General features: G+C 56.7%; 2 protein-coding genes across 18 annotated transcripts; one reads left to right on the top strand and one right to left on the bottom strand.

The window, feature by feature from the left end:
- Nucleotides 1-819: 819 nt before the first annotated feature.
- Nucleotides 820-2,375, bottom strand: FAHD1 (FAH domain containing oxaloacetate decarboxylase 1). Its single transcript, XM_085018115.1, has one exon. It carries the CDS (start codon nt 2,111-2,113, stop codon nt 1,448-1,450), a length of 666 nt encoding a protein of 221 aa, XP_084874241.1. The 5' UTR covers nt 2,114-2,375; the 3' UTR covers nt 820-1,447.
- HAGH (hydroxyacylglutathione hydrolase) lies at nt 2,154-23,250 on the top strand. 17 transcript variants are annotated; one of them, XM_021086826.2, is made up of 9 exons: nt 2,154-2,402; nt 5,124-5,299; nt 5,794-5,858; nt 8,558-8,675; nt 9,514-9,622; nt 12,641-12,744; nt 13,014-13,115; nt 22,239-22,318; nt 22,956-23,226. In XM_021086826.2, the coding sequence occupies exons 2-9, from the start codon at nt 5,195-5,197 to the stop codon at nt 23,062-23,064; spliced, it is 792 nt and encodes a 263-aa protein (XP_020942485.2). In that variant the 5' UTR covers nt 2,154-2,402; nt 5,124-5,194; the 3' UTR covers nt 23,065-23,226. The 17 variants fall into 17 exon arrangements, 12 of the variants coding, with proteins under 12 accessions (XP_020942485.2, XP_020942486.2, XP_084871845.1 ...); XM_021086827.2 differs by having other exon boundaries at nt 22,965-23,226; NM_001435356.1 differs by lacking the exon at nt 2,154-2,402 and adding an exon at nt 2,532-2,655 and having other exon boundaries at nt 22,965-23,250.
- Nucleotides 23,251-23,394: the final 144 nt, after the last annotated feature.

The following is a 23,394-nucleotide window of genomic DNA, read 5'->3' on the forward strand; positions in this document are numbered from 1 at the left end:
TTAAAAGATCACAATTACATGCATAGATTTGGAAGAATGTACACCAAATGCTTAGCTTTGTCTCTGGGTGTATGAAATTTGGGGTGTTCTTTTTTTTGGCTTATGCATATTTTCTGACTTCTATCATAAACAGGTATTGCTTAAGCATTTTTAAAAAGAAGTGTTATTACAAGATAAAAGGAGTTATAATAGCATGACATTTTATAAACAAATCCAATTATAACACTTCTTCATAATAAACTACGTATGTGGGGGTTTCATAATAACTAAATGTTTGAAGTTTTAAAATACATATACTTAAAAGATGCAGCCTGCACTGTGGCCAAGACTTCAGGTTTTGGTCTTGGGCTAGCTGGGTGACATCTTGGCTTTGCTACTCAGCTTGAGTGACTGTAGAGCCAGGCTAGCTATGTCTCCATCTGTGTAACAGGAATGGGAATGATAACACCAACCTAAGAGCTTTGATGAGGATTAAATAACACACAGAAAGCTCCTGGCACAGTGCCTCATAGTACTAAGTGCTCAGTGAATGTTAGGAGCCAGCAGGTGGCTTCCGCTCACTCCGATAGCTGTGCTGTGCATCTCACCCAGCTTTTCGTCAGAGAAGAGAGCAAGTGAGAGCCAGAGCACTCCCAGGCCACCCAAATTCCCTGAAGCCTCCTTATCATTGGGTGGGAGGTACACCTGCTGATGATTAACTCTGTTAATAGAGCACAGTGCTCATGAGGTGCCAGGTCAAAGACCAAGGTCTGAGGCCCCTTGGCGAGGAACTGTCCCTTCTAACCACTACTGGGGGGAAAACAATACTTTTAGGCCACATAAAAGACAGCATATTTATTTGAGAAACAATAGTTTCAAAGTTTTCTCTCCAAATCAGAATCTATGGGCCAGAATAAGTAAAGGAGTGAGGTCATCATTAATTACTCCCTAAGTAACACTTTTAATTGTGTGGAGCAGTGGTTTTCCATGATAAGAATCACTTGGAGTGCTGGATATCAATTCCATTAATTCATACATTGGGCCTGGGATGGGCCAGTAACTTGGAAATTTTTATTTTTACAAATATCTCCGGATAATTTTCATGATTAAGCAAATTTGGGAAGCACCGATGAATCGTGCTAATCCACTTCCTTTGCAGATTTTAGTCTCCAAAACCCAGTCCCAGAGTGATCCACTGAACCAATCCAGATTTAGCAAAGGAAAAGTCTTCTGAACATTTGGCCCGTTGTTTCCGAGAAGGCACTATTTCTCATTTCCATTTCTGGCCCAGCTCTTCTAGATCAGGTTTTTTTGGACAGTCCATCTTCCTCGAGTTGAAACACTGTAGTCCAATCATTTTTTTTAATTGGCTTCTTATTAAAGGATTGTCACGTTTAATTAAACTTTGCTTGCTTTTGTCTTATTCCCTTGGATCATGTGTTAAGAAGTTAGGGTGCTTTGTACAGACTCAATATTCTGGCCTTTCCACCTTAAATCTCATACTGACGACCCCGTGTATGCCAGCATGGATCTCATCGTTTTCTTTAACTGGACCCACTCCCTTTGGCGTCCCGGTCAAGATAATATCTCCTTTTTCCAAGGTCATTATCTTCGAAACGTAGCTGATGATGTAGGGGATGGAAAAAATCATGGAGGATGTCTCACCCTCCTGCCGGAGTTCGCCGTTGACCTTGAGCCAGAGCTTCAGGTTGTGAGGGTCAGGGATCTTCTCCTTGGGTACGAACGCACTGACCGGGCAGGAGGCCGTGAAGCTCTTGGCCAGAGTCCAGGGCAGCCCCTTCTTCTTGCACTCGTCCTGCACGTCCCTGGAAGTCATGTCCAGGCAGAGAGCATAGCCGGCCACGTAGTCCATGGCCGCGACCTCCGAGACGGCGCGGCAGCGCTGGCCCATCACCACGCCCAGCTCGAGCTCGTGGTGCAGGTTACGGCTGTAGGAGGGTATGAGGACCGGCGAGCCCTCGGGGGCGTAGGCGGTGGACGGTTTCAGGAAGAGCACCGGCTCGCTCAGCACCGTACTCTGCATCTCCTTGACGTGGTCCGCGTAGTTTCTGCCCACGCACACGATGTTCTTTCCCCACTCCCAGAAGCGGGACAGCGGCCTGGCGGCAGCCATGTTCCCTACCCGGCGCCCCGGGGTCACGTGGACTCCGCCTGGCCGGACGCCTACGGTTACCCGGAGAGGACCGGAGAGGACCAACGGCCTCGGAGCGCTGGCCCCACACCCCCCGACTCCCGGGGTCCGGGAGTCGCGCTCGTCCTCTCGGGAGCCGCTACCCAGTGGCTGCCTCAGGACTGCTCGGCCTCGGGACGCGGCCTGGTCTCGGGACAGAGGCGGAGGTGCGGCGGTAGCCACCTCGCAAGTCGCCCTCAGGTCCCGGCGGCCCGGCGCAGGGCTGGCACAGGTGCGGACGCGAGCGCTGATTGGCCGGGGACTGGGGCGGGATCGGGCGCTGATTGGTCAGAGGGCGGAGCGGGCGGGGGGCACGGATGTGGAAGCGAGCGCTGATTGGCCGCGGTGTGCCGACGCCAGTGTATACAGCCCGCTGGCCCCCGCCCGCAGCCCACCCGCCGCCCGGGTCATGGTGCTGGGCCGCGGGCTGCTCGGCCGTCGGAGCCTTGCTGCGCTGGGAGGTACCTGCGCCCGTCGCGGCTTGGGTAGGTGGGGCGGGGCCGGCGCGGGGTCGGATAGGCCCTGACGCCAAGGGGCTGGCCTGACGGCCGGGGCCGCGGGGACAGGCCCGCGGGTCCTGGCCGGCGTCGTAGACGGGGTAACGGCGGTTAGGCCGGCGGTGCTCCCTGAGGCGTTCCAGCCCTGGGGCCGCTCAGGTGAGGCGGCTGGGAGCCGCCGGGCCGCCGCTGCTGATGCTGGTTTTTTGTTTTGTTTTGTTTTAATTGACGCAGGATCCTAACCCCTCGCTGACGTCGGCAGGCGAGGTGTTGGGGTCCAGCAAAGGCTACACAGCAGTCGAGTCAGGCTTTGGGAGGGCTGAAGGCAGAGACTGGGGTCCCTTGTCAGCTGGGGGTTGCTGAAGGATTTGTGCTAGGTAAGGAAATGTGTGTTGCAGGAAGCTCGGGAGCCCCGTCTTAGGACCCTTGCCTCCCCGTGGTCTGCCTGGCAGCCAGCGTGCGCCCTCCTTTTCCTTGATTGCGGCGGTTTGGGGCTTTTGCAAGCACGTCCATCCCCCGCCGCATACAGACCCCATGTTTCTAATGCCCCAGGTGATGGAACGGTGCCTAATGCCCCGCAGAATGCTGTGTATATTCTCCGCAAAGTGAATCACAGCTTTTCGCGTGAGCTTGGCGTGGCAAGAAAAGCCTGGGGCACAAGATTCTAAAGTGAAGGCAAAAGGCAGAACTGGCTTCTTGAGCTGTTGGAGCCTTGCCTTTGCTGGGTCTCCTGTCTATAACGAGGCGTTGGACGCCCTGACCTCCAGGGGCCTGCTCTTCCAGGTGTTCAGATTTAGCTTTCACTGTTAGCTCTTGTTTTGTTGGAATATTTTGACCGTGATTTTGAAATCTCCTTTATTTCCTGATATCTTATCTGGTGATGGAGCAATAGGGGCAGTAGGTTAAGCTGAGTCTTTGGAGCTGGTTAGCAGTTAGCTTCGTGACCACAGAGCTCTTGGTACCAAGATGGAGCAAGCGGGAAGCCGTCCTTGGTGGTTTTCAGATCTCACTGAGAGCAGTCAAGGTTCCGGAGTGGGTGATGTGTCACCGTTACCAAGGAAAGAGCTGGGTTTTTTCTGTTTAGGGAGCTCATGAAAGTGTCTGACATGGAGGTTCCATTGTGGCTCAGTGGCAACGAACCCAGCTAGTATTCATGAGGATGTGGGTTCAATCCCTGGCCTCGCTCAGTGGATTCAGGATCCAGCCAAGAGCTGTGGTGTAGGTCGAAGACGTGGTTCTGATCTGGCGTGGCTGTGGCTGGCAGCTGCAGCTCAGATTTGACCCCTAGCCTGGGAACTTCCATATGCCACACCTGCAGCCCTCACAAGCCGAAAAGTGTCAAATCTAAGAGTTTCAGTGTTGGGAGTCAGGCAGATAGTGTGAGCAGGACTGCAGGGAATTGGCGACAGTGTGGCTGCCTCACTCTGAGGGGTCCCCGGCCCTTGAAGCTGTAAAGACCTCTCTCCCAGTTCAAGAAAAAGCAAACTGCATGTGTCTCAAGACTTGGCCTTGACGATGCTCAGTAGTCCTCCTGAGGCGTGGATGGTACGCCCTGGGGCTCAGAGGAGGTGGCATCACAGAAACCTGATCATACAAAAATGTTTGTCTTCCTGAGCATGAGGAGAAAGGCCTGGAAAAAGTCTAGCTGGGTGTTAGAGAAAAGGAGCAATTGACTACCCCTGTGTGATCCTTAATGCTACAGTTAAGGTAGGTCCCTGCCAGGCGCATAAGCTTGGATCCTGCATCAGACGGCCCCTGTAGACGTGGTCTGTCAGTCAGTCAATGTCGCTTGCTCTCTCAATCCCCCCCCCTTTTTTTTTTTTTTAGAGAGGCCCCCATCCCAGCACCTACTCTGGAACCTCATGGCTGTCTTCTGTTACTTTTTGCAGGTTTTTTTTTTTTTTTTCTTCTCCCCCCCCACAGCCACACCTGCAGCCTATGGAAGTTCGTAGGCTAAGGGTCAGATTGGAGCTGCAGCTGAGGCCACAGCAACACCAGACCCTTAACCCGCTGAGTGAGGCCAGGGATTGAACTCGCATCCTCACAGAGACATCATTGGGTCCTTAACCCGCCTAGCCACAATGGGAGCTCCCTTTTTGCAGTTTTAATACCTTTCACGCTAAGACTTAAAGTGTAATTGGGGCCTTTGTGCATTTTCAGATTGACTAGGAGTTGCATTGTTGAAAATACCTTGCCGCCTGTCTACTGGTTGCTCAGCCTGCCCCGCAGCCTTCTTTGGTTCAGTGGGATGGTGATTCTGTGTCCTGAATACGTGAATCTAGAACGATGGTGGCCACTGCTCCCATTTCTCAGGCTCTGGGCAGATTTTCATTTCAATTTCACCCAAATTCCCATTCACAACCGTGATGCCGGAGCTGCTGGGGCCAGGGCTTGCTTGGAGGTCTGGGCCCAGCGCAGCCTCGTGGGCGCCCTCACTGGAACCACTTGGTTTTCAGGTCCAGCCCTGCTGGGACTCCTTCTCCATCACACAGACTCCAGGAAGAGCTTGACCGTGGAACAGGGCGCCATGAAGGTTGAATCGCTGCCTGCTCTGACCGACAATTACATGTACCTGGTCATTGATGATGACACCAAGGAGGCCGCCATTGTGGACCCAGTGCAGCCCCAGAAGGTGGGTGTTGTGGCCCGAGCTCCGCTTCATCTCCTGATGAGTTTGATAACCATGGAGCCCCTGGGACTTGGCCGAAGCTAAATGGAAACGAACCCATTTGGTTTTTGAAAAACAAACGAGCATCCAGTCCCTCTGTTATCAGGACGAAGGGCCAGCGAGAGGGGTGGCGGCACCCAGAGGCTTTGGTGTGGAGAGGAGCGGGCTTCTGTCCGTAGATACCCTGGGCGCAGAGGAGGGGCCCTCTCTGCCCTGTCTTCCTGCAGGCCTTCCGGCCGGCCGCGGCCTCTAGGGGTGGCAGTGTCGGCCGGAGGGGCTTGGAAGGGTCCTGGGTGGGGCTGAACTACCAAGGGGGTGGGGAGAAGGCCTCCCTGTCCCCCTGCTCTCCTGGAGTCCCGGCAAGTCGGCCGACGCCCCCGGGCGCCCGCACCTGCAGGCCGCTGAGCCACTGTTGGGGGTGTGACTGTGGCCTGTGTCCGCCTCCCGTTTGGTTGCAGGTTGTAGAAACGGTGAGAAAGCACGGGGTAAAGCTGACCACGGTGCTCACCACCCACCACCACTGGTAAGTGCTCCGGAGGCCGGGCTGTTCCCGGGCCAGCACTGCCGCCGGGGAGGGTGGGTACCCCCGCCCGGTCCACCCCAGCGGTGTTCCGACAAGGTCTCTGGCTGCTGCCCGGTGTCTCCCAGGCCTGCGGGCGTGGGGGCTCTGAGGGGAGAGGCTCAGGCTGTGGGGCTGTGGCCGCGGGAGGGCCTCCAGCAGCATCTCTGAAAGCTCTTGGGCTCATATGATGGGAAATTGGCCTCGGGTACTGGGACATAAACTAGCTTAGACATTGGTTATTAGTATTGCTTTTTTTATGGCCACACTCGTGGCACATGGAGGTTCCCGGGTTGAATCCAAGCTGCAGCTGCGATCTTTGTGTCACAGCTGCGGCAACGCTGGATCCTTTTGCCCATTGTGCTGGGCCAGTGATGGAACCTGTGTCTCTGCCGTTGGTCTTAACCCACTGTGCCACAGCGGGAACTCTTAGACGCTGATTTTTTTTTTTTTTTTTTTTTTTTTGTCTTTTGTCTTTTGTTGTTGTTGTGGTTGCTATTTCTTGGGCCGCTCCCGCGGCATATGGAGGTTCCCAGGCTAGGGGTCGAATTGGAGCTGTAGCCACCAGCCTACGCCAGAGCCACAGCAACGCGGGATCCGAGCCGCGTCTGCAACCTACACCACAGCTCACGGCAGCGCCGGATCATTAACCCACTGAGCAAGGCCAGGGGTTGAACCCACCACCTCATGGTTCCTAGTCGCTGATGTTTTTAAAAATCAAGTAGTCACGGAGTTCCTGTCGTGGCGCAGTTGTTAACGAATCCGACTAGGAACCATGAGGTGGTGGGTTCAACCCCTGGCCTTGCTCAGTGGGTTAACGATCCGGCGCTGCCGTGAGCTGTGGTGTAGGTTGCAGATGTGGCTCGGATCCCGCGTTGCTGTGGCTCTGGCGTAGGCCGGTGGCTGCAGCTCTGATTAGACCCCCAGCCTGGGAACCTCCATATGCCGCGCGCGCGTGGGAGCAGCCCAAGAAATAGCAAAAAAAGACAAATAAATAAATAAGAAATAAAAAAATAAAAATCAAGCAGTCGCATTTGGAGAGGTTGTGTGTTTTGATATTTGAAAGCTAACAGATGGAAGAAGCTCTGATGTTTGGGTTTTAGGACTAGAGTTGCCTGCTCACGGCCCTTTTGGGTTTTTGAGACTTTGGAGGCTTTTTAGAGCTAGGAAAATGTGTTAAGCTCTGAATTTTCTTTTCCGAATAACTGCCCAAGGGCAGCCAGTGTCTTTGAACCTATTCCTGTGGCTTCTCGCTGAGCGTGGCGTGTCCACAGGTACGGGGCGGCCCCTCAGCTTGTGTGTGTGGGAGTGTCACGTTGATGGCTTGGCCAAAGCTTGTTAAATTTGGAAACTCATTGGCTCATGTAACTGAGTCACTGAGAATCTTCGGGCCTGTTCAGCCCCTGGCATCAGGTGTTACTTTCTGACCCAATTAGGGAGGTGGACCTACAGCAGCGACAGCGCAGCAGAGAAGGAAACCCACCCGCTGGGCCCAGGGCCGGTGCCTTCTCGGCCTCCCCAGCTTTTCACACTGGGGATCTCTCCTTTGCCGAGTGGCCCCCAGGGCAGAGGTTGCTCTTCCCACGTTGTGATGCTGTGTGGTTTAGGGTGCAGCAGAACACTAAAGAGGCCCCCAGCTGAGCTCCAGGGTATGGCCTGTGCCACCCTCCCGGCTTGGCACTTGGGCAGGTCGGGGTGAGCGCTGAGTCAGCCAAGCTGGCTGGGTGGCGAGCTTATCTCTGAGCCCAGCTGTTTGGGGGCTTGTTGGCAGAGCCCATGGGTGGGTGCGTAGTGAGGATCCGGGGTGCCCTGGCCACTGGGAAGCTTTCGCCTCGTCCCGCAAAGCCCGATCTCCTGGGCTTGGGACACTCCCAGCCCTGCTCCGAGCTCGGGACCCCGGCGGGCTTGGCTGGTGTGCTTCTCACCCACAAGGTGCACGCCTGGGGCTCTTCTGCTGACCGCCTTTCTGAAGCGCGGGCCAGGTGACCCGGGAAGCAAGGGCAGCTCCTGGGAATCCATCTGCGCTGGCCTGTCCCCAGAGGAGGAATCACCCTCTGTCAGCCGGGCATTGCTGTTTTAGAGAACAGCGCTGCCGTCTGCTCAGGGTCCCGACTGGGCTGAGTGCAGTCGCCTGGGGGCTGAAAACTCCTACCTCGCAGGGCTCCCCCAGGCCACTGCCCCAGGCCCACTCCCCCAGGCCCACTGCTTCAGGACGTGTGGGTGGGCGGCAGGCCCCGTGGGTCCACAGTGACTGATGCACTTGGCCTGGGAACCGTGGGTTAGCAAGTATCCAGGTGTTTGTGGTTTGGTTCCTCCTCTCCAGAAGCTTCTGCAGCAGCAGGGCAGGGCCATGGAAGTGCCTCTCTTGGCAGTGGGTGTCTGAGAATGTTCTTTGTAGTGGAGCCAAATGACAGCCGGGAAGCGAGGGTCCTGGGTTGGAAGATGCATTTCTGCTTCTGAGAAACGTAACTGGGAGAAAGACAAATTCTGTTTGGGGAGTTCCCTGGTGGCCTCGTGGGTTAAGGGTATGGCGTTGTCATTGCTGTGGCGCAGGGTCCATCCCTGGCGTTTGAGTACAGCCAAAACCAGAAAAACCCGCTGGGTCAGGGTTTCACCCCTTCGTACCAGCAGGAGCCCCAGCTCGCCTTTCCCCCCCACCGCAGGGACCACGCTGGTGGGAACGAGAAGCTGGTCAAGCTGGAGCCTGGGCTGAAGGTGTATGGGGGCGATGACCGGATCGGGGCTCTGACTCACAAGGTCACACACCTGTCCACACTGCAGGTGAGCAGCAAGCTGACAGAAGGGGTGCAGTTGTGGCCCTGTGGGACTCCAGGCCCTGTGAATGGGGCGGGAGGGTGCCTCCTCCTGGCTGTCCCTTCACTTACCCCAGGGACCGGGGGGCACTCGAGGGCCTGGCCGTGGAAACCGCCTAGCCTGCCAGTGGGTGGACAGGCCCTCGGGCTGCCTGGGCCCAGACAGTCCCCTTGTGAGAGCGTCACCAGTGCATCTGGGTGCAGGTGGTGACCAGGCGAGGGCAGAGGCCGTGGGGGCGCCTTTGTGACAGCGGGAGGCATGGAAACCAGCTCTTCGTAGGCTGCCATTCTCCCTCCGCTGGTTTGCAGTTTTTGGGTGTGGGCGGTCGTGAGGTTATGTGGGGGGCTGTCCTCGTAGGTGATGCGGCCGAGGCCCAGGGGCAGGTGGTCAGGATGGGGCACCGTGCACACGCGCCGCACGAGTGACCGAGGTGCAGGTCACGCAGGCGCCCGTCCTTGTGGCAGCCGCTCTTAGATGTGAGTGTTTTGAAGTACAGAGCAGGATCGGGGTGCAGACGGAAAAAGCAAAAGCTGAGCATCTGAGAAGGAGAAGCATCTCTGCGGGCCCCATGCCTGGTTCACATTTGGCTGCTTTTGAGCAGAGAACAGAATCGGCCCCTTGATTTTGCTCACCAGCAAATACCACAGCTTCCAGGGTCACCAGCCAGAGCCAGGTCTCGCCAGATGGACCAGCAGCCACGGGCGCCCACTCGCCCTCAAGGGTGGCCCCTGCGGTGGGCGGGCACGGGGTCTAGGGGAGCTGTGCCTTCGGACGGGCCCCCGCATGCCCATGTGCATCATTTCAGGTGGGCTCTCTCAGCGTCAAGTGCCTGTCGACGCCGTGCCACACTTCGGGACACATCTGCTACCTGGTGAGCAAGCCCGGCAGTTCCGAGCCCCCGGCCGTGTTCACAGGTGCGTGCCCGGGTGTGCGGCTGGGGGTCTGCTGTTCTCTGCAGGGACCCTCCAGGAGGAGGGCGGCTTGGGAAGCCTCGGGGCGGAGCAGCAGAGCAGTTCCTGCGGGGCAGCCCCTGCCGGGTGCTGCAAGAGCACCACGGCGCTCGGCGCAGGGCTGGGGTGGGTGCGGGCAGCGCCTGAGCCCCTCTGACCCTGCACCGCAGCGGCGTGCGGCCACAGGCCTTTCCCTGCGAGCCTCTTCCTAATGGGGATGTGGCCCCAGTGCCCCTCCAGCAGCAGGCACCTGGGCCCGGGGGGGGCCAGCAGACCTGCCTCGTGCATAGCCCGCGTGCTGCCTCTGCCGCCCCATCCCGCCACAGCCGCGAGCAGAGTGGGTCGGGCCAGAGACAGCCCCAGGCCCGGGTGTTGTACAGTGGCCCTGAAGAGCGTGGAAGGTGGTGCTGATGTCCCGCCAGGATCGGGCCGTGTGCGCAGCGCCTGCTGGGGGCGGGTGGGCCTCTCCAGCACGTGGAGGGGCTTCTCCTCTGACAGGAAGAGGGAGAACCCTGGTGCTGGCTGGGGAACCCGGGAGGTGGAGCAGCCGTGTGACACGGGGTCTTCAGGATGGCGGGAGCAAGCGGCCGAGGATGAGCACAGAGCAGGGCCCCTCTGCCACCTCAGCTTGGTTAGCCAGCGTGTCATCTCGAGCCTCCCCCAGATTGATGTCCCAGTTGTGGTGTTATGACCACAGTGAAACTTGCTTTAAAAACACAACTGCTGAGAGTTCCTGTTGTGACGCCGTGGGTAACGAACCCAACTCGGAGCCGTGGGGTTGGCGGGTTCGATCCCAGGCCTCGCTCAGTGGGTTAAGGATCCGGCATTGCCAAGAGCTGGGGTGTAGGTCGCAGATGCAGCTGGGATCCTGCCTTGCTGTGGCTGTGGTGGAGGCCGGCAGCTGTGGCTCCGATTCGACCCCTTGCCTGGGAACCTCCATATGGCTTGGGTGCGGCCCTAGAAAGACAAAAAGACCAAAACCAAAAAGCCCCACAATGGCTGATAGCACGTGGGCTCCTGGAGTGGAGCAGGGGTGTCCACAGGAACCCACGTGGGGTCGGGGAGAGACAGCAACGTGAAGGGCCACCCAGGGCCGTCCCTGCAGCTTGTCTGTAAATGCACGCTTAGCTCCCAGTCTGTACTTTTAGTTTAAAAACTGGCTCTTTTCAGTGTCTTTGCTGCAGTAGTAGCAGGCGCGGCTCCCAGCCAAGTCCTGAGAGCAGGTGGTGTGGGGCCACCGGCCTTGCCATGGGCCTCATGGGACTGTGCTTGAGAGCAGGTGGGCAGACCATCTGCTCCGTGTGTCCCCTCCCTGCGTGCATGGTGGGGGTGGCGTGAGGTGGGGGGGTGGCCCGTGCTGGGCCTGGTGAACCTTCACATCTGCCTCCTTGTCCCTCCCGCACCACATGGGCCCCTGGTGTCTGGCTGCCCGTCCGTCAGGTGGGTGGCAGGGCCTGGGAGATGTGCGGGCCCCGGCGATGGCCCTGGGGACTGTGCTCATGTGAGAAGCCACGTGCCCGCTCCAGAAGGTGTGCAGGGCTGACTGGCCAGACAGCCTGGACTGCGTGCTCGGCGTGCTGGTCTCTTGTCCACGTGACAGCGGCTGGCAGGAGGCTGCGGGGTCTTACTGCTTATGATACACACGTGAGAGTCCCACGGGGCCCTCCGTGGTGAAGCTACGGTGAGGAGACCTTGGCAGGGGGGCCTAATGATGTGGACGGCCTGGCAGCTCCAGCTGGCCTCTGTGCCCAGCCCAGGAGCCCGCAGCGTTCTGAGCTGAGGGGATGAGTGGCCCAGCCTCCAGCTCAGGTCGGAGCCGCCATGGGCCCTGCTCCCTTTCCCGCTGGGCCAGCAGAGCTGAGGGAGCAGGACACCAGCAGAGGAGGTGACAGCCGTGGTCCTGGGAGGGAGCGGGCAGGACTCGGCGCCGGCAGACGGGGCAGGAAGAGGGGCCGCGGGCTGGGGAACAGGCCTGGGGCAGGGCACTCTGCTGCTGGCTGGCCAGGTGTCTGTGTCCGAGAGGTCGGGGTATGGGGCCTCAGGTCTGGGAGCCCAGCTCACGGCAGTGAGTGCCCGGCCAAGGGAACCGCTCAGGTGGTGGGGAAAGGGGCTGCAGGGACCACAGAACTGAGCGGGGCTGGGGGCAGCCTGCGGGCGGGAGGACACCTCCAGGTGCCCTTGGCAGCTGCTGGTGAAGCTTGAGAGTCTGGGAGTGCAGGGGAATGGTGGCCCCCACTGCCGGGAGAGAGACATGGTAGCCCCCAGAGGCCTGGGCTGGTTCCCCACAGGCCCGAGCCCAGGAACTTCAGCCCCAGAAAGTAGCAGGTGCTACTGCAGCTCCTGTGCGTGGCCCCTCCTCCTCCTCCTCCTCCTCCTCCTTCGAGCTGGGGCGTCCATGGGGCAGCCCCATCCCTCGTGCTGGGGCTGTGCTCACAGGCTCCCCAGCTCCCTGTTCCTGGTTTCTGTTGTCCTGTTCTGAGTGGGCCTTCGGCTCCCGGGGAAGAGGCCTGGCGGCGGGTGCTGGGGTGAGAGGGCCTGGGTGCGGGAGACCACACGTGGAGACCTGGCCTGTGTCGGGGCGGAGGGAGGACTGAGGCAGGCAGGGCCGAGTCTGGGGGGTGGCAGGTCTGTGTCTAGGGCCCTCAGGGACAGTGGTCCTGCGTGAGGGGCTCCTGGAGCGCACAGGCCGGGCGGGGCCTGTGACGTCAGGGGGCTGTTGGGGCAGGGGTGGGAGGTCACAGGGAGGCCTGACCTGGGAGGGGCTCCCAGGTGGGGGAAAGGGCTGGGTGTGGGGGGCGTCTCAGCTCCAGGTAACAGGACTGTGCAGTGACCCCAAGGTTTGAGTTTGAATGGCTGCTTGGGACCTGGTGGCGCCACTTTGTGAGACTTGCGGGAAGAGGCTTGGGGAGGGTGGGACCCAAGACCCATGGGTCCCCCTGGGTGGGGTGCTGGCAGCCCCTCCAGCCCCTGTCCTGTTCGCAGGTGACACCTTGTTTGTGGCTGGCTGCGGGAAGTTCTACGAAGGGACAGCGGACGAGATGTACAAAGCCCTGCTCGAAGTCCTGGGCCGACTCCCTCCAGACACAGTAGGCAGCGCCCTGTCCCTGCTCACTGTGCCCCAGGGGCAGGAGGACCCCGCCAGCTCACCTCTGCGGGCACTCGGGGCAGCTCTCCCCGCTGGGGCCTTGCGCTGGGAGGGGGGTGAAGGCGTGGCTGCTAGGAGCGTTTTTTCTTTAAAGGTGTGTTTACTGCCTTGGCACACCCTGCACCCGCTCAGGGCCCTCTCCCGGGGTCCCGGGGGTTGGCGGGTAGGCGAACCAGTGGCTTCAGAGCCGCGGGCTTGCTCTCTCCCCAGCGCGTGTACTGTGGCCACGAGTACACCGTCCATAACCTCAAGTTTGCGCGCCACGTGGAACCCGCCAACACCGCCATCCAGGAGAAGCTGGCCTGGGCCAAGGTGAGCCGGGTGCCCTTGGGCGCCACCCGTGGGTCAGGGGGGTTCAGACAGCCCAGCTCTGTGCGAGGAAGCCCTGGTTATCTCCTAAGATGCTTTGGGACTTCAAAGGGCAGCTGGGGGCTGGGCCCGGGATACTGTATCGTCGACAGGACAGGTGCCCAGGTGAGGCCGAACCAGCAGGTCCCCAGCCCATTTCCCGTGTCCTGGGCATCAGGCCCGATGGGCCCGCGTCTGGCAGCACCTTGGCATCCTGCTTAGGGAACCACCCCGAGGGGTTGTCTTAAAGGCATTTCTTTCAGCGGTGGCCCCAGTGTGGCCTGTGGTGCTGGGGGCATCTGCTGTGGGGGTTGGGAAACGCTGCCAAGGCAGTGACTTTCTCCCGGACACGGGTCTGTCTGCCCCTCGGTCGTGGAGAAGTGGTGTGGGTGAGACATGCCTGCGAGGCCTCGGGTGCTGGGCTCCCTCCTCCCGGCCTCAGTGAGGCTCGGTCTCAGAGAGGGTTTTCCCCCATAAATCACCTGTTTTTGTCAAGCATCTTTATCAACTTTGCAATATGGGCTTACACAATTATACGTGTAAGAATTCAAACACTAGCCTAGGGAGTTCTCGTCGTGGTGCAGAGGAAACGAATCTGACTGGGAGCCGTGAGGTTGCAGGTTTGATCCCTGGCCTTGCTTCAGTGGGTTAAGGATCCGGCGTTGCCGGGAGCTGTGGTGTAGGCTGCAGGTGCAGCTCGGATCCCGCATGGCTGGGGCTGTGGTGCAGGCTGGCAGCTGTAGCTCTGATGGGACCCCTAGCCTGGGAATCTCCATGCGCTGCAGGTGCGGCCCTAAAAAGATAAAAGACAAAAGCAATTTTTTTCTCATGGTATTTCGTATGGTTGTGCTATTTGTTCATCTGCTCACCTGGACGGACTTTGGGGTTGTTTCCAGCTTTTTTTGCTGTTATCAATAAAATTCCTGTGAACGTTCGTGTCAAGTCTTTGTGTGGACACAGTTTTCACTGCCGTGGGCACATACCCGAGTGTAATTGCTGGTTGTGTGGTGAGTGTACGTTTAACTTCTAAGAAACTTCCAAACTGTTTGCCGCTTGTGCCATTTGGCATTCTCACTAGCAGTGCGTGAGTTCCGGCTGCCCTGCGCGCTCACCAACACGTGGTGTTGCTGCTCCGTCACATTTTAGTATATCATGTGTAGTGGTGTCTTGTAGTTTTAAAGTTTCCATTTCTTGGAGTTCCCATCCTGGCTCAGCGGCTAATGAACCCGACTAGGATCCATGAAGAGAAGGGTTTGATCAATGGCCCTGCTCAGTGAGTTAAGGATCCGGCGTTGCTGTGGCCGTGGTGTGGGTCGCAGATGTGGCTCGGATCCCAAGTTGTCGTGGCTGTGGTGTAGGCCGGCGGCTGTAGCTCTGATTCGACCCCCAGCCTGGGAACCTCCATATGCCGTGGGTGCGGCCCTAAAAAGACAAAAAGAGAAAAAAAAATAATAAAATTTCTGTTTCTCTGACGGCTAGGCCACTGTCCCTTCATGTGCTTACTAGCCTTTTACTGTCTCCTTTTATGTGAAGTGTGCGTTCAGATCTTTTTTCCATTTTGAAAGTTCAGCTGTCTCCCTACTGAAGTGTAAGAATTCCTTACATATTCTGGAAACAAGTCTTTGTCAGATATGCATCTCAGCTATCTCATCCCGTTTGTAGCTCGCCTTTCCATTTTCTTTTTTGTGGCCACACTTGCGGCAATGCTGGATTCTTTAAACCCCTGTGCCAGGCTGGGGATTGAACCCGCACCTCTGAATCAACCCGAGCCATTGCAATCATTCCTTTTTTAAGGGCCACATCTGCAGCACATGGAGGTTCCCAGGCTAGGGGTTGAGCCAGAGCTGTAGCCGCCGGCCTACACCACAGCCACGGCAGTGAGGGATCTGAGCTGCATCTGTGACCCACGCGCTGCAGCTTGTGGCAGTGTGGCCCTTAACCCGCTGAACGAGGCCAGGGATCAAACCTGCATCCTCATGGATATTAGTCGGGTTCTTAACCCGCTGAGTCACAATGGGAACTCCTCCTTTTTCTTAACAGTGTCTTATTCTTCTTTTTTCCTGAGCCACGATGGGAACTCCTATTTATTTATTTTTTTGTCTTTTTAGGGCCGCACCACCTACAGCATATGGAAGTTCCCAGGCTAGGGGTCAAATCAGAGCTACAGCCGCCGGCCTCCACCGCAGCCACAGCAGCACAGGATCTGAGCTGTGTCTGTGACCTACACCCCACCTCATGGCAGTTTCTGATCCTTAACCCACTGAGCGAGGCCAGGGATCGAACCCACATCCTCATGGATACAAGTTGGATTTGTTTCCCGCTGAGCCATGACGGGAACTCTGTAAATTTATATTAGGCCACTGGTTCATGTCAAGTTGTCATCTGCTGAAAAGTCGGGGTTGAAGTTTGCTCTTTTGTACACTGGCGTCAGTTGCTCGGCACCACTTGCCGAAAAGCCTTGACTCTGCTCCTTGGATTACCCTGCCCTTTCTACTGGATAAAACGGGCCGTGCAGGCATGACTCTCCTCTGGACTGTGTTCAGTTTCATTGACCTGCAGGCTCCTCCTTGCATCAGCAGGACTGTCCTGAGCACTGGAGGTTGTGCCCAGCCTACGAATCAGGTGGTATAAATCCTCTAACCTTATTCTTTTTTGAAATTGATTTGGGCTCCTCTGAGTCCGTCCCATTTCCGTGGCAATTTTAGCATCATCTTGTTAATGTCTACAAAAAAGTCACCTTGGCTTTTTTTGTTGTTGTTGTTGTTGTTGGCTCCCCTGCAGCATATGGAGCTCCCTGGCCAGCGGTCAGCTCGGAGCCTCAGTTGTGATCTAGGCCACAGGCGGCAACACAGGATCCTTAACCCACTGTGCTGGGCCGGGGGTCGAACCTGCGTCTCAGGGCTCCCAAGACACCGCTGGTCCCACGTTGCCTCGGCAGGAACTCCCAGCATGGCCTTCCCTGGGGACCGTGTTGTCGCAAGAGAGGAGAGGGAATTGGGATCCTAACAGTACGGAGTCCGGGCACCTGATAGAGCTTCACGCTTATCCAGGTCTTTCGTTTTTCTCAGCAGCGTGGTTTTCAGAGTTGGAGATCTTGCGCTGGGTCCCTGAGCACCTCGTGTTTGGATTTTGTTGTGCAGGATGGTGGCCGTCTTGGGAAAGCCGTGATTGGGGTTTCCTATGACCGTGCTTACCTGAGCCGGGCATCTTTTTCACAGACCCTTGGCACGCAGTCATGGCATCACCTGACGGTTTGGTTTCTTCTTGCCCATCCGTGTGCCTTTTCACTGCTTTTCCTGCCTTACTGCACCAGCTGAGATGTTCAGGACACCCCGAGCTGGACGTGGTGAGCGTGGGCCCCTCTGGCTTGTTCCCCGTCTTGGGGGCAGGAGGCTCTGTCTTTCAGCGTCAGCCTGTTCGCCGCGGTTTTGGTGGACGTCCGCTTTTTCAGGTTGGCGAAGGTCATAGATGTTTCCGGTTTTCTGAGAGGTTTTGGCACGAGTGGGTGTTGGGCTCCGTCCGGGGACTTGTCTTCCTCTGTTCCTGCGGCGAAGAGCCCATCAGCGAGGTTCACAGGTTAAACCACCCCACGTGCCCGGCGAACCTCAGTCACGGCGTCTGTCTTGTGAGCGACCCACCTGCACCCTTACTTTCTTGGCACATCTTGGCTCCGCACAGCGGGGTAATGCTGGTCTCGTGAAGTGAGCTCGAAAGTGTTCCCTCCTCTTCTCTGAGGAAGTTTTTCTTCTGTGGTTGTTACTATTTCTTCCCTTAATGTTAGAATTCACTCATGAAGCTTTTGGGGGTACAGAATCCTTTTTTGCGGAAAGATTAAAAAAAAATTTTAGGGAGTTCCCTTCGTAGCTCAGCAGTTAACAAACCCAACGAGTATCCACAAGGACGTGGGTTCGATCCCTGGCCTTGCTTAGCGGGTTAAGGATCCGGCATTGCCCTGAGCGGTGGTGTAGGCCGCAGACGCGGCTCAGCTCCCGCGTGGCTGTGGCTGTGGTGCAGGCCGGCAATTGCAGCTCCAATTCACCCCCTAGCCTGGGAACCTCCATATGCTGCGGTATGACCCTAAAAAGCAAAAAAAAAAAAAAAAAAAAAAAAAATTACAGTTGATTTTCAGTGCTGTGCCAGTTTCTGCCATACAGCAAAATTGTCAAGTTTTTTTTCTTTGGTTATGAACGAATGTCTTTACTTCGTGTAGAGCCATTAGACTCTCACATCTTCATGAGTCCGTCTCGTTTGCAGCTGGTGTCATGCAGGGAGTGTGTCCTTTTCATCAAGGCCGACGAGTGCTTTGACCTCGTTTCCCTTTTGTCATCAAGCTTGTGGGGGTTCAGTCCACCCGCCTCGGCCGAAAGCGAGCCATGGCGGGACCTCTGGGCGTGTGTGCCCGTTAGACGACTCCCACCCCAGGGAAGAGGCAGGAGGCCTCCATCCCTCCCCAGAGCTTCCTCACGCGGGGCTCTGTGTCCTCCTCCAGGATGCCCCGGGAACCTGGTTGGCACTGTCTGGAATTTCCTATGCCTGGAACGGGACCGTGTGTGCTCGGGTAGCTTTTTCCACTCAGCAGAGTGGGCCTCAGGTTCTCGCGTGGGGCTGCAGCATCAGGCCCCCCTTTGCCCTGCCGAGCAGCGGTCCTCTGCTCAGAAAGGCCGCGTTTCGTTCCTCCCCGCCCTTGTCAGAAGACATGGGTGTTTCTGGGTATTGGCCGTTGTGAGTAACGCTGCTGTGACCCTGGGCACAGGCTGCCGTGTCTTCTCTTGGGTACACACCGAGGAGTGCAAGGCTGGGTTCCGTTGGGGGCACGTCCAGCGTGTAAAGAAACTCCCAAGCTGTTTTCGACCAACGGTTTCTCCTCCATTTCCATCAGCAACGTGTGGAAGTCCTAGCTCTTGGACACCCTCCCCGACACTTGGTACCGTCGGTCTTTTGAGTCCGTCTCATGTGTATTTAGTATTTCACTGTGGTTTTCGTTTGCATCTCCCTGGGGCCTGCTGATGATGTTGAAAATCTTTTCTTGTGCTTACGGGCCACTCCGAAGTTTTCAGATTTTCTGCCTATTTAAAAAACTTAGCTCACTGTTGAATAAGAGGGTTTTTTGAAAGGCATATGCTGCATGCGATAGTTCTTTGCTCTGACTCGTTTCTCCCTTTCCGTGACTCGTCTTGTAGTTTCCCAGCAGTGTCTTTTTTGTCGGCGGCACCTGTGGCATGCAGAAGCTTCTGGGCCCGGGACTGCACCTGAGCCGCAGCAGTGACAACTGTCACCCACTAGGCCACCAGGGAACTCCATAACAACGTGTTTTATTTTGTTTTTTTAAGGAAAAATGATAGGCAGGTACTGACAGTGACTTGAAGGAGGATTCATAAGTGAAAACATACAATTGAAAACATACACACAGAGCATACTGGGATCCAATAGGAAACTTTAAGTTTTGAATATGCAGTAACGCTCTAACCCTGATTAATTTTTTTATTTTTAATTTTTGTGTTTTTAGAGCCTCACCCATGGCACATGGAGGTTCCCAGGCTAGAGGCATGATCGGAGCTGTAGCTGCCGACCTACACCACAGCCACAGCCACACCAGCTCCTTAACCCATTGAGAGAGGCCAGGGATCAAACTTGCATCCTCATGGATGCTACTCAGATTCATTTCCACTGAGCCACGATGGGAACGCCTCTAACCCCGATTTAAGAAGAGAATACATGGAGTTACCATTGTGGCTCAGTGGTTGATGAATCTGACTAGGAACCATGAGGTTGCGGGTTCGATCCCTGGCCTTGCTCAGTGGGTTAAGGATCCGGCGTTGCCGTGAGCTGTGGTGTAGGTTGCAGACGGGGCTCGGATCTGGCACTGCTGTGGCTCTGGCATAGGCTGGTGGCTACGGCTCCGATTCGACCCCTAGCCTGGGAACCTCCATATGCCGCAGAAGCGGCCCAAGAAATGGCAAAAAAAAAAAAAAAAGAGAGAGAGAGAGAGAATACAACTACATAGCAGAAAAGAAATATATTGGTGCCACTGAGAATGAAAAGATAGTGGCATTACAGTAGTAATAAATTTAGACTAAGACATCAGCAGGATAATAAAACCCCACCTCCCCCCGCCGTGTCTGGTGGCTTGCCGTTTTTAAGAAAACCGTCTGCCGGCTGTAAGTCTGTGCTGGGACACTTGGTGCTGCCCCAGTCCACCAGTAGGAGGCAGCATTACCCTCCCACTGCTGCTCACCTCTCCACCTGGCCTTCAGGTTTTATTATGGTCCATTGTGTTGGTTTTGGTTTTGAAATTGTAATGGAGTATAGTTGGCTTAAAATGCTGTATCAGTTTCAGGTGTACAAAGTGAATCCATTAGACACAAAAATATATCCATTCTTTTTTCCAAAATAGGTTATTACATCACCAGCGTCTTCGGAGGAGCAGACATTTTAGATTTTGATGAAGTCCAGCGTCTTAATTTTCTTTTGTGGTTCATACACTTTATCAGCTATTTAAGAAATTTAGGAGTTCCCATCACGGCACAGGGAAAATGAATCCGACGAGGAACATGAGGTTGCGGGTTCAATCCCTGACCTTGCTCAGTGGGTTGAGGATCCGGCGTTGCCATGAGTTGTGGTGTAGGGCGGCAGCTGCAGCTCTGATTCGAGCCCTAGCTTGGGAACCTCCATATGCCGCGTGTGCAGCCCTAAAAAAAAAAAAAGTTATGGTGTTCCTGTTGTGGTTCAGCAGATTAAGAACCTAACTAGTTTCCATGAGGATGCTGGTTTGATCCCTGTCCTCACGCAGTGGGTTAAGGATCCAGTGCTGTGGTGTAGGTCGCAGACATGGCTTGGATCCTGCATTGCTGTCCCTGCAGTGCAGGCCAGCAGCTGCAGCTCTGATTTGACCCCTAGCCTGGGAACTTCTTTATGCTGTGGGTGTGGCCGCAAAAAGACAAAAAAAGAAAAGGAAAATTTTGCTTTTGCCAGAGTGAAAAGAAAACATTGGAGGCATTATGGTTTCAGCTCGATATGATCCAAACGCCCCCACACCTTCTCACTGTCTGTTGGCCCTGTAGTGACATCCCTCCTTTCATTTCTGATGTTGTTCTTTCTCTTTGCTGTACTTACCAGTTTTGCTGATGTAAAAGCACATCTTTTGCCTTAATTTTCCTTGTTTTTCTACTGCACTGATTTCTGCTTTTAGCTTAAAAACATAAAGTTTTAAAAAACCCCTTCCTGGGAGTTCCTGTTGTGGCCCAATGGTAACGAGCCCAACTAGGATCCATGAGGATGTGGGTTCCATCCCTGGCCTTGCTCAGTGGGTCATCGCTTTGGCGCTGCCGTGAGCTGTGGTGTAGGTCGCAGGTGCGGCTTAGATCCGGCGTGGCTGTGGCCGTGGTGTGGGCCGGTGGCTGCAGCTCCAGTCAGACCCCTGGCCTGGGACCCTCCATGTGCCACGGATGCGCCCTGAAAAGACAGAATGAAACAAAACCCCTTCCTTCTACCTCCCTTGCATTTGCTTTGCTCTTTTTATGGATTCTCAGTGTGGAACCCAAGACTTGAGATCTTTCTTCTTTTCTAGCAGAGGCGCCTGACGCTAAAAGCCTTGACTGTCCCCAAGGCCTGCTTTAGCGGCACACGCGTGGTACGTGGGAGTGATTCCCTTCAGCGGGAGGCATTTCAGGGAATCCCTGGCGGTGTCTCGGATGCACAGGGCCCGGGAATGGTGCTGCAGTAGACATCCGCCTGTGTGAGGCTTGACCTTCGGGGGCTCCGTGCTTCTGCGGGGAAAACTCCGACACGTTGGTTCTCGTTTTAATGGGTGATGGAAACGGGTAGGACAGCTCGCACCCCCGGCTGCGAGGGGCCGTGTTTAAAGTTATCCTTGGAATCGGTCCACTTGTCTTCCTCCCTCAGAAAAGGCGGAGGAGGATTTCTGAGGAGAGAGAGGACAGGGGGAGTAGAGGACAGTGAGCAAACATTTTAGACTTGTTTCCGCTAGAAGGGTGTTGGGAGGTGAACAGTAAGCCTCCACCTTGGCCTCCTCCAGACCCCAACTTGACACACCTCCAGCCATTCGACGGTTACCTCTTTTTTTCTTTTTGGTCTTTTTAGGGCTGCACCTGTGGCACACGGAGGTTCCCAGCCTGGGGTGGAACAGGAGCTGCACCTGCCGGTCTGCACCACAGCCACAGCCATGCCAGATCCCAGCTGCGTCTGTGACCTACATCACAGCTCATGGCAACGCCAGATCCTTAACCCACTGAGCAAGACCAGGGATCGAACCTGCAACCTCATGGATACTAATCAGATTTGTTTCCGCTGCGCCACCACAGAAACTCCTAAAGGATTACTTGTTGATACCACTGCTCGCGGCACAGGGTGGGATCGGGGCGAGGGGTGGGGGGAGGCTTGGGTCTGAGGGTCCCTGATGAGCAGAAGGCCCAGGTGTGGGCACTGACGGGGGTCCACAGCCTGTGGCCTCGGGGTCAGTAGATGGGCTGGGGCTGCAGGGCGGGCGGCGACCCCCAGCCGTTAACTCTGACCTTCTTCCTGTAGGCGGCTCGGTAGGAGTGACCATTGCCCAGACGTCCCCGTTGGCGTCTTTTCTCTGCCCTGGTCAGTGCTGATCAGGAGCCAGGCCACCCCGAGTGGAGGTGATGAGCTGCCCGAACACCTGATGAGAGCCACCCTCTGGGAGGCTGTCCTCCCCAGGGAGGGACACGGGACCCTGTGACCTCCTTGTCCTCAGCAGGAGGAGCTCACGACTCACCCGCTGTCGGGGGGCGGGGGGGGGACACTGTTTTCTTCTGTTTGCTGCGTTTTCGCCGGTCATGGCTCCTGGGATATGAGACAGATGCTCGTGCTCACGAGAAGGAAGCTCCCGTCCCCCGCACATCCAAGACAGCAAGGGGAGGGGACGGGCGGTGGTGGCAGCCGGGACACTCCCCCGCGTCTCCTCTGCACGGGTGGGAAGGGGCCTGTCCTTGCACCGACACCCCGCTCGCTGCATCGTCTCGGTCGCATGACGTTCGAAGGTGGTTAAAGGGTCTTCGCAGTGTCGCCTTGAGGAGGCCCCGTACTGAGGCGACTGTCTTGCAGGAGAAGCACAGCCTCGGGGAGCCCACGGTGCCGTCCACCATCGCGGAGGAGTTCACCTACAACCCGTTCATGCGAGTGAGGTGAGGCCCCCGCTGAGCGCCACGCTGCCCGGGCACAGCTGCCCAGGGGCCCGGGTGGTAGAGTCTCCGTGAGGTGCAGCCGAAGAATCAGATCCTCATTCTTTTCTTTGCTGTCTTTGGAGGGCCGGCCCCACAGCAGATGGAGGTTCCCAGGCCTGGGGCTGAATCGGAGCTGCTACTGCTGGCCGACGCCACAGCCACGCCGGATCCTTAACCCACTGAGCGAGGCCAGGGATCGAACCCGCCTTCTCGTGGTTCCTCGTCAGCTTTGTTTCTGCAGAGCCACGATGGGAACTTCAGATCATTTTTCTTAAAGGGGGATTTTTCTGGGTGTCCTGGCAGGGGTCGGAGTGCTTTCTGTTCCCAGAGTCAGGATCTGGCGGGGGCGGGGGGGGGGTGGTGGACAGGACTTGTGCCTGGGGAGCCTCTAGGCGCTGGGCCCGTGCAGGATGCCTGCCTGTGCAGAGTTGGTGTCCCTGCCTCTTGGGTCACCAGCAGGACGGGTTTGGCCGGCCTTCCCCGAGTTGGCTGTCACATGTCACTTCCGAGAATGTGCCCACTGCCCCTGCTGTCGTCTTCCCTGGTGCCCTGGGAGGGGTGGCGGCACCACGGGCGCTGCTTGGAGCCTGGAACTCAGCTTCTGCAGGGAGAAGACAGTGCAGCAGCACGTGGGCGAGACGGACCCCGTGACCACCATGAGGGCCATCCGCAAGGAGAAGGACCACTTCAAGGTGCCCCGGGACTGAGGTGCCACCGCCGTCGCCACCTTCAAGCACACTCGGGTATTGGGACGCGTTAGATGAATTTCCGGCTGGGGTGCAGGCCATGCAGCCTGTGTAATTTTAAATTAATTTCAGAGCGCTTCGCCTGTGTTATCCAATGTTCTAATGCATATTTATAAGTGAAAAGGTTGAGAAAGTCTTTATTCCCGGAAGCTCCGTGTGCAGACTGTCACCTCTGGTGTTTCCACGTGGCCCCCAGGTCCCCGCGAACCCCCACGCCCTGCTCATCATGGCTCCCGGGGGCCTGGCCTAGAGAAGTCACCTTCTCGCGACGTTGGGTCCGTGTTGACGCCT

This window comes from Sus scrofa, chromosome 3 (genome assembly GCF_054392235.1).
Source record: "Sus scrofa isolate SSC_HxYL_T2T_F1_AM1 chromosome 3, Sscrofa_HxYL_maternal_Yorkshire_Landrace_v2.0, whole genome shotgun sequence".
NCBI lineage: Eukaryota > Metazoa > Chordata > Mammalia > Artiodactyla > Suidae > Sus > Sus scrofa.